The following is a 14,262-nucleotide window of genomic DNA, read 5'->3' as shown; positions in this document are numbered from 1 at the left end:
ATGAATGGGCAAAAGATGAGCTTATAAAAATGGCACAGGAAAAGAAAGGAAGAACTTGAAATAGGTGATGGCTAGTGAAAGAATGAAGAAGACAGGTGCAAATAAAATCGAACAGAAACAGTAACAAAACACTGGAAAGAAAAGGAACCGCATTGGGCAAATCATCGCGAGAGCACACAGCGGTTGCACTTGGGCAGGATGGGAATGTGAACTTCAGTCTCTGGCCATGGCTGGAGTAGCTGAAGACTTCAAAGGCAGCATTTTCAATCCGGGGCCGCTGTAGTTGGCTCCATTACATTTAACAACAAGAACTTGCAATCCTTAGAGAAGTACATGGGTCTTTGGGTGCAGGTTCTCTGTGTTGCATTTAAGCACTTGTTCATTTTGACCCTGAGTATGTTAGTTTCAGAATCTGCCTAGAAAGCAGATCCATAAATAACAGTGTATGTTTGTGGCTTTACTTTTTCATATGAAGAGATATTTTTATATTTTCTTAGGCTTCCTTAAACAGACATCAGACATATATCTAGAATAAATTATCTGTAACTGTGCTTTCTTGATTTCTGCAATGTGGCCTTTTCTATTAGGGGTACATGCATTATACGATTCAATGTCAAACATTAGACCTTAGTGAGACATATACCATGTAGTGGTAGCTTTCTGTATATCAGGCACTGTGCTTTTCATGTATTAACTCCTCGAATCTTCAACACATCCCCAGAACGTACAGCCCATTTTACAGATATGAAATGGGTGGACACAGGATAAGCAAGTTGCTCAAAGCCACTCTGGTTGTAAAAGACCCAAGAATCAAACAAGCTCCTCTAGAGCCTGTGATCTCAACCACTTCATCCTGTAAAGTGATTTATAGATCCTTTTTGGTGAGATTCTCTCAAAAAAATAGCTTCAAATAAGATTAACCCCAACTCTGTAATAGTACATTTCTCTTCACCTAGGAAATAGCGAGTTCCCAAGTGCTAGCTAAGGAAGATGCCAATGTTTGTTACCAAGCATCATCTATAATCCTGTATTGGATTTGTTCATGTTCATTTCATTAATTTCAACTGAACAAGGATGTAGATACATTTGGTGAATGTGGAGGTCCCTGGAACATGTCCTTACATTCTTACTGTACTCCAACCATTATTGTCTATGACTTAATTGAAGTCTTATTCTTTCTATTCAGATATTTTTCAAAAGTTTAAGAACACCTTTATTTTAAAAATTCCATGTAAATTTTCCCATAGAATGTAACAAAACAGGATGTTGGCTATGCTCCTCAGGAAAGCTTGTCTCCTGCTCCTATCATCCCCAAGCCTATCTCTGCAAATGAGCTACACAGGAAACACAGTGCCTCCAAAAAGAACTAAGCTGAAGTGCTCTGCAGCCTCTGAAAGGATGGGTGAACTGGGGCAATAATTATCTAATACCCCTGAGCCCCAGCTCTTCCATCTATAAAGTGGAAGCAAAAGTGTCCATCCCTGAGGATCACAGGGAACATTAAATGAGATAATCCATTGAAAGTTGTCTCATGAGGCACTGAGCACATGTTCTAGACACACAAGTAAACCTTAGTTCTCTTTTCTTTCTGTTACATTAAGATTCTATCATAAAATTCAGAAATAATGTCTCACCTGTTAGCAAGGACTATGTCACCCTGCTTTGGGAAGATGTTGAGCACTTAAAAGGGCATTATCTTGAAGATTAGGGATAATGTCAAAAATATTAAACTTAAATCCTGGTTTCTTTCTCAGTGCCGTTTTGAACATTTGATAAACCCTAATTCCATAGAAAGGTTTTTTGGGGGTACCTTCTAAAATTCAAACTCTCTGAGTAGCAGAGGATCTAGGCCACTGCCATCTTCTGGATGTGCTCCTTCCAGTGTGATATCCTTGCCAGTGTGATACCACTAAGAAGTGGAACCTTGAACAGGTGGTTAGGCCAGGAGGGCTCCTAGCTCATGATTGGGTACCCTTATAAAGAGGTGTGACAAAGAAAGCTGGCTCTCTCTTGCCCTCCCACCTTCTTGTAGGTGGGGCACAGCAAGAAGCCCTCACCAGTCTAAGTAGTGGTACCTTGACCTTAGACTTACCAGCTTCCAAGACTGTGTGAAATACATTTCCGTCCCATTTAAATCACTCAGCCTTCTGTGGTAGCAATGCAAATGGTCTGACAGTCATAGGTCACAGTCACTGCGTGAGGCTTGACTGGAACCCTAAGTTTGGGAAAGTCAGTGTGCTATGTCATCAGTCCAAGGTTTGTGAAAGTTTACTTGGTAGGGTCACACACAAGGGGGTCTGAGGCTGACTCACCATCCTTAACATGCCTGTAACTCTTACTGCACTCAGAGTAACGGGATCTCCTGTCTTTCATTATGCAGCTTGCACTTTTATATGCGATATAAGATATTTGGTTTCATTAAAAAATCCCTCAGCTTACAAAGCATGATTTCCCTTGGACACAGATGAAAACCTCTATAATCTATACATGTAGATGTAGGTAAAAGTGTTTAATGATTATCAACTTCTCTCTGCATTTTTTGAAAATTTTACCATCTCTAAAATAAACTGGCATCTTACAATCCATGAGAGCATTTTCTTTTTCTTAGCAACACATAAAGCAGTGGTACACATCACAACTAGTGTCATATCAGAAATGATTATATATAATACATTTCCACAATAAAAGTAAGCCCTTGTTCCATTTCAGTTAAAACATAACATGGAAGAAAATAACATTTCAACATCTTTTAAAAAATACATCTCTAAGTTAATACTGCTCTATATTAATGGAAGTAATTTACATCTAGGTCATCTACTTCTAAGAGATACATTTTTAGAAAGGATTGCTAGAAAGAGATGTATAGTTAGATAATATGAATTTCTCATTTTCAAAATGGTAGCCTATATAACTCAGAAATATATATGGTTTCCCTTCCTGTGTTTTGCTCGAAATAATTTACTGTCTTTTGTTGCCTTCTTTGTATATGCCTAACTTATCTAGAGTGTATCTTGATATGTGATAAAATACATTGAGCGAGATGACAGGGATAGTTTTGTGTAATGAAATACCCTGTCAGCAGAAGAAACAGACACTGTAATGAGTGTTTTGCTGACTGAGAGTCAGAGACCACATCTCACCACTATTTTTGAAAGCAGAGATGGCAAAGGAGGCAGCCTTGAGACCATGGCAGGTCCTTGTTGCCTTCCGACCTTACTTGAGTTTTTAACAAGCAAGGTCAGAAGGCAACAAGGACCTCAGGTCCTCTCAGCATTAGGAAATAAATTTAGTGACCACTCTCTCTTCACTTTTTAAACATTAAATTCTTCCTTTTCTTTCCCTTCTTTCCTCCTACTTTCTTTCCTTCCTTCCTTCCCTCCTTCCTTCCTTCTTTCCTTCCTTCCTTCCCTCCCTCCCTCCCTCCCTCCCTCCCTCCCTCCCTCCTTCCTTCCTTCCTTCCTTCCCTCCTTCCCTCCTTCTCTTTCTTTCTCTCTTTCTCTCTTTCTTTCTGACAAGTCTGGCTCTGTTACCCAGGCTGGAATGCAGTGGTGATATGGTTTGACTCTATATCCCCACCTACCTCTCATCTCAAACTGTGATCCCCACATGTCAAGGGAGGAACCTAGTGGGAGGTGATTGCATCATGGGAATGGTTTCCTTCATGCTGTTTTCCTGATAGTGAGGGAGTTCTCCTGAGATCTGATGGTTTAAAGGTGGGTTTCCCCTGAACTCTGTCTCTCCTGCTGATTCCAGAAGAAGGTGCATGCTTGCTTCCTCTTCACTTTCTGCCATGCATGTAAGTTTCCTGAGGCCTCCCCAGCCACATAGAACTCTAAGTCAATTAAATCTCTATCCCTTATAAATAATCCAGTCTAGGTATTTATTCATAGCAGTGTGAAAACAGACTAATACAAGTGGCATGATCTTGTTCACCACAGCCTCAAAGTCCTAGGCTCAAGCAATCCTCCCACATCAGCCACCTGAATGGCTGAAACTATGCATATGCTCCATCATACCTAATTAATTTATGACTTTTCTGTAGAGTCAGGGTCTCACTATGTTGACCAGGCTGTTCTCAAACTCTTGACCTCAAGTGATCCTCCTGTCTCAGCCTCCTAAAGTGCTGGGTTTACAGGCATGAGCCACGATGCCCAGCCAATTCTCCACTTAATAACTGAAGACATATATTGGTTATAAACCCAGTGTCTGGGTATGTATTACTAGCCCATGAACTCCAAACCACAAACACTAGAGCATGGAGGGAAAGGCCTCTCTGCGTTGAGAGTCCCTCAGGAACATGTTGCCTGCTGGGAACCTCCCATTAAAGATACTAATAATTATGTAATTAGTATCTCTCAGATATATGCTAAAACAACCCTAGGTCCTAGACAATGGCCTTATTACTTAAAAAACACATCAATGATAGACTGGATAAAGAAAATGTGGCACATATACACCATGGAATACTGTGCAGCCATAAAAAAGAATGTATTCATGTCCTTTGCAGGGACATGGATGAAGCTGGAAACCATCATTCTCAGCAAACTGACACAAGAACAGAAAACCAAACACTGCATGTTCTCACTCATAAGTGGGAGTTAACAATGAGAACACATGATATTATGCAGCAATCAGAAATGATGAGTTTGTGTCTTTTGTAGGGACATGGATGAATCTGGAGAACATCATTCTCAGCATCTGACACAAGAACAGAAAAGAAACACCACATATTCTCACTCATAGGCGGGTGATGAAAAATGAGAACACATGGACACAGGGAGGGGAGTACTAAACACTGGGGTCTATTGGGGGGAAAAGGGGAGGGCCAGTCGGGGGGTAGCTGGGGAGGGATAGCCTGGGCAGAAATGCCAAATGTGGGTGAAGGGGAGAAAGGAAGCAAAACACACTGCCATGTGTGTACCTATGCAACTGTCTTGCATGTTCTGCACATGTACCCCAAAACCTAAAATGCAATAAAAATTTAAATAAATAAATAAATAAATAATAAAAATACAATGAGAACACATGAACACAGGGAGGGGAACATCACACACTGGAGCCTGTCAGGGGGTGAGGAGCTAGGGGAGGAATAACATTAAGAGAAATACCTAATGTAGATGATGGGATGATGGATGCAGCAAACCACCATTGCAAATGTATACCTATGTAACAAACATGCATGTTCTATACATGTATACCAGAACTTAAAAGTATAATAATAATAATAAAAGAAACAGAGCTACTATCTTCTGCATTTTTTGTGATTATAAATGTAAGGTCAAAGATCTGCAAGAAGATGTGCTTATTTTTCAAAGAGTGTATCTGTACTTTGGAACCATATTTCAGGTATTACACATTATGTTTTATCAAGCTGCAAAGAATGAGAGATGAGCACCTTTGTGCTCTTAGTATTTTTCAGAAATAGGAAGGGAGTTAGCAAAAATAATGGCATTTTTTTCTAACCATTTTCAAGAGATTTTGCGGAAAAACTGGCTTCTAAAATAATAGATCTGAAGCAACATAATCAAGAGGGCTCACAGCTAACTCTACTAGGAAGCTTTCCAGAGCCTAGATGTGGTGATGCACAATTATTACAGTGAAGGCCCCTTCATCCCATGCCAACATTTGGGAAATGACACTGGATTGAATAGTCCCAGCTTTCCTCGCTTCATTCTGTCTTGTTCTCTGACTTTCAAGATGAAGGACAGGCTTCATGTGGTTGAGATAACCAAAGGGTAGGTTCTTTGGTGGGAAACAGGCTGACTGTTGCCATGCCTTAGCGGCTCTAAAGCATGGAAGATACAGCAAGGACGCCACACACCAAATGTGCCACACCTCTGTCTTGCAGAGATACAGCAGACCTAACGGGTAGAGATCAGCAGTTTTGTGAAGGCAACATGACTTAGGATTTTTCAGTTATGTGGAAGTTAATAGCTTTTGCTCATATTCTATGAGAACATATGAGATAATTGAGAGGCTTGATGAAACGTTCTAAAGACCAAAAATCATCCAAAAACAACATTAAAAAAAGCAAAAAAAACAAAAAAATTCAAATACTGGTTCCTATAAATGTGGACCCAAACAAATAGATTAGCAAAGGAAACCATGAAATAAATGTGCTTTTCTTGGATTCAGTCTGGCTCCCAACGCAGGAAAGTTTCTCCCCATTCCAAAGAGTCCTGTACGGGAACACACACTAGGCTGTCTCTTCCTGACCCTCCTGTGACCTTGAGCAGGATCTACAGGTTGGCCCCCCATAGAGGTGAAAGTAATATCCTTCAGTTTATTCTTTTCTGATCTTTCCTTATGTCAGCCACTGGAATTATAGCTCCCAATGGAAGTTTATGGGTGTGGAAGTTCCTGTTTTATTAGTGCTACAAGGGGCAAAATATTCCACATCAAACTCTGGAGGGAAAAAAAGAATCCAAGAATAAAACAGAAACCATAAACTCCATTATCAAATCAAGACAGTTTTCTCTTAAGACCTTTCTCTTAAAACAGACAAAAAACCTATTATAGCATCCCATGTGTCTCTGTGCAAGCTAAGAGTGAAGGGATTTGAGAGAGCACAGACTAGGTTTATAAGAAAGGTTCTCATATGAAAAGGTGCAGACAGCATGACAGTGTGGTGGACAATCACCATGAGAGCATGGCTCCCATGGGCAGCATTGTCAGAGGATGGGAAAAGCAGACACTCACCGGACATGCAGAGATGCTCTGTTCCCACTGTGTCATGCTCAGGCTCTGCTCCAGGCTCGTGCACTTCTTCATCACCACGTCCCAGCCACAGTAAGGGTCCTGGGCCCCAATGCAGGTGCTGGAAACACATACCAAATTGTCAACAGAAAAGCCGCTTTACACAACATAAGATACACAAGCCAAGGCGAACCTGTCCCTTGGCAGAGAAGTATGGGATTTCTTAGCTGTGAAACCCAACGGATATTTATTTAGGCTGCAAACTGGAGAACATAGCTATGTGTATACTCCAGTAAGTATCTACTATTAAATCATTTACATAGACATTTTGAAAACTATATGTTTTAATCTAACACACATGACAGATGACCAAAGATGAGCCAACACGAGCAATTTGGTGTCACAAATAGTGCTAAAATCAAGATTCTACAAAGCTCAGAAACAGTATAGCTGTTATCACCATACTGCCACCATTATCATCCTCTTCCTCTTTATCACGGGTATCATTTGTTGAACACCTACTGTTACATTAACTATAATACAAACTATCATAGCATTAGGACACTTAAAAGATTTGATAAGCAGGTGTTATTTTCACTTTATTTACTGTTACCATCACCATAAGAACCATCACTATTACCAACACTTTATTGATGAGAAAACTGAGGCACAGAAAATTTGAGAAATTAACCCAATGACATGCAGATGTATATAAAACCCTTCAACATGAATAGTTCAAATTCAAAAAAATAGGAACATCTTCCTTTTGTTTACTGCAGCTTAAATGTATTAGAATTTTCAATAAATAGTTTCATATAGCCATGTCTATAACATCTTACATATGATATCAGAAGTACTGTGATGGTGGATATTTTCTTTATAGCTTTGTCTAGATGAAAGAGGTCATATGCTAAATGGGCGTTATTAGATGAGGACTGTGGTATTTACATTATAAATACGAAGTTAGGTAAATGAGGGATGAAGAAGACAGAGACGATAGCAATGGAGACAGAAATATACAGAAGATAATGTCATGGGCATGCAGGACATTGAAACTGGGAATTCTGTGAATGGACCAAGAAGTCAGAGGTGCAGGAAACAGATGTGAGGAAAGAGAGGCAATGCCAGCCTGGAGGTGCTAATGCCCCCGTCATAATGCCAGCCTGGAGGTGCTAATGCCCCTGTCGTAATGCCAGCCTGCAGATGCTAATGCCCCCATCGTAGAGGTAGGACGGTACTTACAGGGAGGGAGGACCTGTTATAAACTAGCCAAAAGACCAGAAATCATGGCTTAACCATCAACCCTGTCTGCAGGGACACAGCATAAGTAAGTAATGATGAGTTGTTTATATTCATAGTACAAAATAATCATTGTTAACACACCTAATGTATTCATTATATATAATGCACTGTTCTAAGAATGTGACTTATATTTGGTCATTTAAACTCCATGACAACCTTATAAATACAGTACCTCAATCAGGCACTACATTGATTCTCACTTTGAAATGAAGAAACTGAAGGAGGGGAAGATCGATTTGAAGGCTGCACAGCTAGGGAAGATATGTTTACAGTTGATAAATCAAGTGATATACAGTAAGTTATTATACAATTATCATTTATCCATTACCTAAAGAAGAGCAAGTGATTTAAAAAGGGTGCTTCTCAGAAGTAGGGCTAGGTTGCCGTACAAAAAGGTGTTAAATGATTACCTTTTCCTGTAACCTTATTAGAATTCCTTGATATGTGACCACATGCAGACATGACTTCCATTCAAAACTCAAACAAGGCAGTTATAAAAGACAAGATGAAAGCCTATTTCCTCAATAGTAGGTACTGTTTACACCAACTCACATATTCTGCAGATATTTTATCCACACATATAAGCACGTTTGTGTGCACATATCTATATAAACACATATGTATTTTGTTATTGTTTATGGGCAAATATCTGACATATATTATGTATAATTATACATAATACACACAAGTGTGATTGTACACACTGTGTCACATTTTGCTTTTTACACCCAATAATATATGATTGCATCATTCTTATCAGTAAATACGGCTCTACCATATTCCCTTTAACAGCTGTATAGTGCTCTATTTCTTTGATGAACCAACATTTATTTAAATTTCCCTTTAATTTTATTATTTTCCATGTCTTATTTCCATTGGTTATTTGGGAACAGGTGGTGTCTGGTTACATGAGTGAGTTCATTTGTAATGATTTGTGAGATTTTGGTGTTCCCATCACCCAAGCAGTATACAATATATACAGTATACAATTTGTGGTCTTTTATCCCTCACCCCATCCTCCCCTTCCCCCTGAGTCCCCAAAGTCCATTGTGTCATTCTTGTGCCTTTGCATCCTCATAGCTTAGCTCCCACTTATGAGTGAGAACTTGAGATGTTTGCTTTTCTATTCCTGAGTTATTTAGAATATTAGTTATTTAGAATAATATTCTAAATAAATAAAATGTGTTTAGAACAATAGTCTCCAGTCTCGTCCAGGTTGCTGTGAATGCCATTAATTAATTCCTTTTTTGTGGCTGAACAGTAGTCCATTGTGTATATATACCACAGTTTCTTTAATCACTCCTCGATGGATGGGCACTGGGTGGCTTCCCATTTTTGCAGTTGTGAATTGTGCTGCTATAAACGTGCACGTGCAAGTATCTCTTTCATATAATGACTCCTTCTCCTCTGGGAAGATACTCAGTAGTGGGATTGCTGGGATCAAATGGTAGTTCTACTTCTGGTTCTTTAAGGAATCCCCACGCCGTTTTCCACATTAGTGGTGATAGTTTACATTCCCACCAGCAGTGGAAATTTCCCTTTAAAAGCAAGGCTGCTGTGCTCATTTTTGTACTGGTTTCCTCTGTAAAATTTTATTCATGGAACTGTTGAGTCACAGGTCATGGGCATTATTACATTTGCACCAACAAACAGTACAGGAGTGCCTCTTCTGCCTCACCCTGTTACACACTGGATATTATCAAATTTTTTTTTTTTTTTTGAGACGGAGTTTCGCTCTTGTTACCCAGGCTGGAGGCAATGGCGCGATCTCGGCTCACGGCAATCTCCGCCTCCTGGGCTCAGGCAATTCTCCTGCCTCAGCCTCCCGAGCAGCTGGGATTACAGGCACGCGCCACCATGCCCAGCTAATTTTTTGTAATTTTAGTAGAGACGGGGTTTCACCATGTTGACCGGGATGGTCTCGATCTCTTGACCTCGTGATCCACCTGCCTCGGCCTCCCAAAGTGCTGGGATTACAGGCTTGAGCCACCGCGCCTGGCCTATCAAATTTTTTAACTCACCCAAAAAGTGAGTCTATCAAAAAGCTGGTATGTGAAAAAAATAGAATTCCTCAATTGTCTGTTTTCATTTCTTTCAGTTGTGAGTTAGGTTAAGGCTTAGTATAGGTGCATATACTTATGAAACATTTGTATTTTCTATGCGTAAACTTCCTATTCATATCCAATTCCTGATTCACTCTCTTTCATAAATCATTCACTTTATTACATGGTCATTGGAAGGGGTGATTTTTGCATTAAAATCACCCTAAGTAATATTTTCCTGAGTAATGTTAAAATATTAATAATGTTAAAATATTATAATATTACAATAATATAATATATAATATATATAACATTAAAATATTATATAATAATGTTAAAATATTACTCAGTGACCCTGAGTAATATTTTCTCTGTTTGATGTTACTTTTTTCTGAGATATACATGTTATAAAATTTTATACATAAAATTTATGAACATTTTTCTTTATAGCATTTAATTTGTGTTCCATGTTAAGATCTTTCTCAGTTAAATCGTCCTGACTTAAACATCAAACATTATAGAAAGATTAAAGATTATAAAAACATCAACCCTCCCCCCAATCCTTCTGCTTCTTCTAAGGTATCATTTATTTGCCTCCCTATCCTTTATCCATTTGAAATGTACTTTTCTTCTCCTCAAAAACACAAAAAATAAAGAATCATAAATAGATATTGAACCTAAACATCTCAGACATCACACAACACAAACTGATTCAGGTGTTAGAGGAAGAATGACAGATATGGTTTCTTCTCCTGTTATTTAAATAGCATCTTTTTCAGACGCTACAATTTTATAACAGAGAGTGAGTGTAAGCATTTTTAAATCTCTAGCTTTGGGAATATAATTCCCAATAATGTACTATTTTAACTAAGGATAATTTTGATGATCATTTTCACTGAATAAAACTTGAACCTGTATTTTTATTGTGAAAACACATAAAAATTTCTCCATTTTCAAGACACATAATTGATTTAATAACACTTTGTTTGTGCAGGGAATTGAGAAGATGAGACTAAATTATCATAGCCAATGACTAAGACCATGAAACGTGTGCATTTTTTATCTAGGGCTCAGCAAATTCTCCCTGAGGAACCTTGCACATGCATTGTTGTTCTGTAGAAAAGTACTCAGAGGAAGTTCCTGGCAATCTGGAGATACTTCAAGTGCAACCCATGAGACAGACCTGGGTGGGTTGAGTGCTAACAGTCCTTCTGCTCCCTGCTGTGACCTCACCTGCTGTGCCAAGGAGATGGGACCTGAGAGTGTCCTCATCTTACTAAACAAGCCAAAAGTGACATATTTATATTTGCAGCTCCTAAGGCAAAACCTGAGATTAATTCTTTAATGACAAAATAACATAACGCATATTACATATGGGAATTCTCTGTGTATGATTCTATACACAGAGCAAAAGTATAGTAAGGCCAATACAGAGAGATCATTCAAAAGGCCTGCATTCCTTTTCATGTTTTGTATTAAAGCAACATGACTAGTACGTAAAATTAAACCTCCAAAAAGGGAAAAATTCCACAGACTCCCTAAGTTTACCCCAGACTTCCCGTGCAAAGCAGCTTGGAGACTTAAAACAAACCCACAGTACTAGAGGGAAGTAGTTCAGCTGTTTAAATGAAATCCTGTGTGTAATAACATCTCTTTCTTCTGATAATGCCAATGGTTCATCACGTTCTTAACATTACATTTATCCTTAAAAATTTTTAAATGTCTGTACAAACACAAATGCTCATTTAATAAAATACCATGTGTATTTAAATATAATTTCCTTATGCAAAATACTTTACACCATGGGCAAAATTCTGATGAGATCTATCTTAAGAAAATCTATCACACAATTTTATTTTTGGAAGCTGGGTCTCTTAAAGAAACTATGTGGAAAATCATATAGGGCATTTTGATTAACTGGAATCCACAATGTGTTTCCAATGAAAGCAGCCATTTTGAAAATGGCTTTTCCACTTCGAAAATGTATTTCCTTGTATGATGAATATTTTTAATAAGTTTTAGCTTGAGTTGATTATTTCAAATTGTAAACATATGTCATAGCATCATTTTGTACCCCATAAATATATTCTGTACTAATATAATTGTCAACATTCAATTTAAAAATTTCCATAATTTGTGCTTTGAGGCAATGCATGAAAATACCTTTATTCCAGCCTCACACTTGAATGATAGTTCGTCTGAGAATAGAATTCCAGACTGGAAATAATATTTCCTTCTTATTTTGAAGGCATTACTTCATTGTGTTTTGCTTCTTGTGTTGCTTTTGAAAGTCTGAGGATGTTCTGATTATCTTTTTTTCTGATTGTCACATACTATATTTATTTAGAGACAGTCTTACTCTGTTGCCCAGGTTAGAGTACAGGGGCACCATTTTGGCTCACTGCAACCTCTGCCTCCTGGGTTCAAGCGATTCTCATGCATCAGCTTCTTAAGCAGCTGGGACTACAAGCACATGCCACCATGCTTGGCTGATATTTGGTATATATTATCCTAGCATTTGGAAGTATCTGACTTCAGATAAAAATGTGAGTCAGAATCTAAAGGTTTATTTTTTTTTTTGAAAACACACTATTGAGAGTACTTTTTAAAGCTAAACATATAATTGGAGGCAGGCCTTAATTCCAAAAAAAAAGGATAAATACTTTCTGTTTTACATGACAATAACATCAACATATATCTAAATTATTTCTTATTTTTATTATTATACTTTAAGTTCTAGGGTATAAGTGTAGAATTTGCAGGTTTGTTATATAGGTATACACGTGCCATGGTGGTTTGTTGCACCCATCAATCCGTGATCTACATTAGGTATTTCTCCTAATCCTATCCCTCCCTTAGTCCCCCACCCCCCGACAGGCCGGGTGTGTGTTGTTCCCCTTCCCATGTCCATGTGTTCTCGTTGTTCAACTCACACTAATGAATGAGAACATGCAGTGTTTGGTTTTCTGTTCCTGTGTTAGTTTGCTGAGAATGATGGTTTCCAGCTTCATCCATATCCCTGCAAATGACATGAACTCATCCTTTTGTATGACTGCATAGTGTTCCATGATGTATATGTCCCACATTTTCCTTAAAATTTGCAATTCTTTTTGTTAGTTTGAGTAACAGGAAGAATAGGTTTATTTATTAAAATATTTTCATTGTATTTCTGAAAAGTTGAGAATTATTATTGAGTACAATTCTTCATATATATTAGATTATCTAAGTATCAGCGATTACTTTATCTGGCCTGTTACTGACACACTAATTATCATGAAGTCAGTTTATTTTTGACATTAAGAATTGTTGCCATTTTGTTAATACAGCATCTATTTTTAAACACGGGATTTTAAAAGTGCTTCAGTCATGTACTGATTCAGCACGTACTTATGATCACTTGCTATGAAGTCAACTTTGTAAGCATTGGGTGTATCATGGTAAACAGACACTGTCACTGAGCTCCAAGAACTTACCATTTGGTTAAGAAAGTAAATATTAGTTGCAAAGAAAGAACCAAAGGGCCATAAGAGTCTGGGGAATCCCCGCGTCGATGGGTGGCTGAGTCTGGGGTGAGAGGATATGTAGGGACTGGCATTTAATCCAGGACCAAATGGGATGAACAGAAGTGACCCATTCAATAGGAGCCAGCCAGAACAGAACATTTTGGCAGAGAGGTCAGCATAGGAAAAGCAATCAGCAGGGAGAGAACTTGGAGAGATTGAAGAACGGGTAAAATGGAGACTGGACTTGGGCTGAAGCTTGAGGAGTGAAATGGGCAGAGTCCTCGGGCTCCTTAAAGATTTAGGGTTTCTGCAAGTGGTGCATACTTTAAAGTGCTTCCCCAATACTGTGCAAGAGCCACACTTCACATATCAGTATTAATTTCTATTATCATTACAATGATGGTGGTAGTGATCAACCAGTCTACGAATTACCCCTTTCCTAATTCCTAAGAAAATCTGTTGCATTCCTAAGCACCATGTTACCACATACTTCAAAAGCTATTCTTTTACTTTCAGAGCTGCAATTAAAGGCAGGGCACAGTGGCTCACACCTGTAATCCCAGCACTTTGGGAAGCCGAGGTGGGGGAATCACCTGAGGTTGGGAGTTCAAAACCAGCTTGACTAACACGAAGAAACCTCATCTCTACTAAAAAATATATAAAAATTAGTGGGGCATGGTGGCACATGCCTGTAATCCCAGGTGCTCCAGAGGCTGAGG

The 14,262-nt window shown here is 38.5% G+C and overlaps 1 protein-coding gene across 23 annotated transcripts in view; it reads right to left on the bottom strand.

Annotated features, from left to right (window-relative positions):
- SEMA5A (semaphorin 5A) overlaps positions 1–14,262 on the bottom strand; it is a 502,689-nt gene that overhangs the window by 99,155 nt on the left and 389,272 nt on the right. For all 23 annotated transcript variants that reach the window (XR_013532366.1, XR_013532365.1, XR_013532367.1 and 20 more), the window contains one exon: positions 6,700–6,817. Coding sequence is in view for 19 of the 23 variants with exons in the window: in XM_035291785.3 (XP_035147676.3) it covers positions 6,700–6,817 (118 nt within the window). In the remaining 4 variants the exon portion in view is untranslated. The remainder of the gene's footprint in view (positions 1–6,699; positions 6,818–14,262) is intronic.

Source organism: Callithrix jacchus, chromosome 2 (assembly GCF_049354715.1).
Source record: "Callithrix jacchus isolate 240 chromosome 2, calJac240_pri, whole genome shotgun sequence".
In the NCBI taxonomy this organism is placed as follows: domain Eukaryota; kingdom Metazoa; phylum Chordata; class Mammalia; order Primates; family Cebidae; genus Callithrix; species Callithrix jacchus.
Note: the sequence above shows the minus strand (reverse complement) of the source record. Positions and strands in the feature narration are given on the sequence as shown.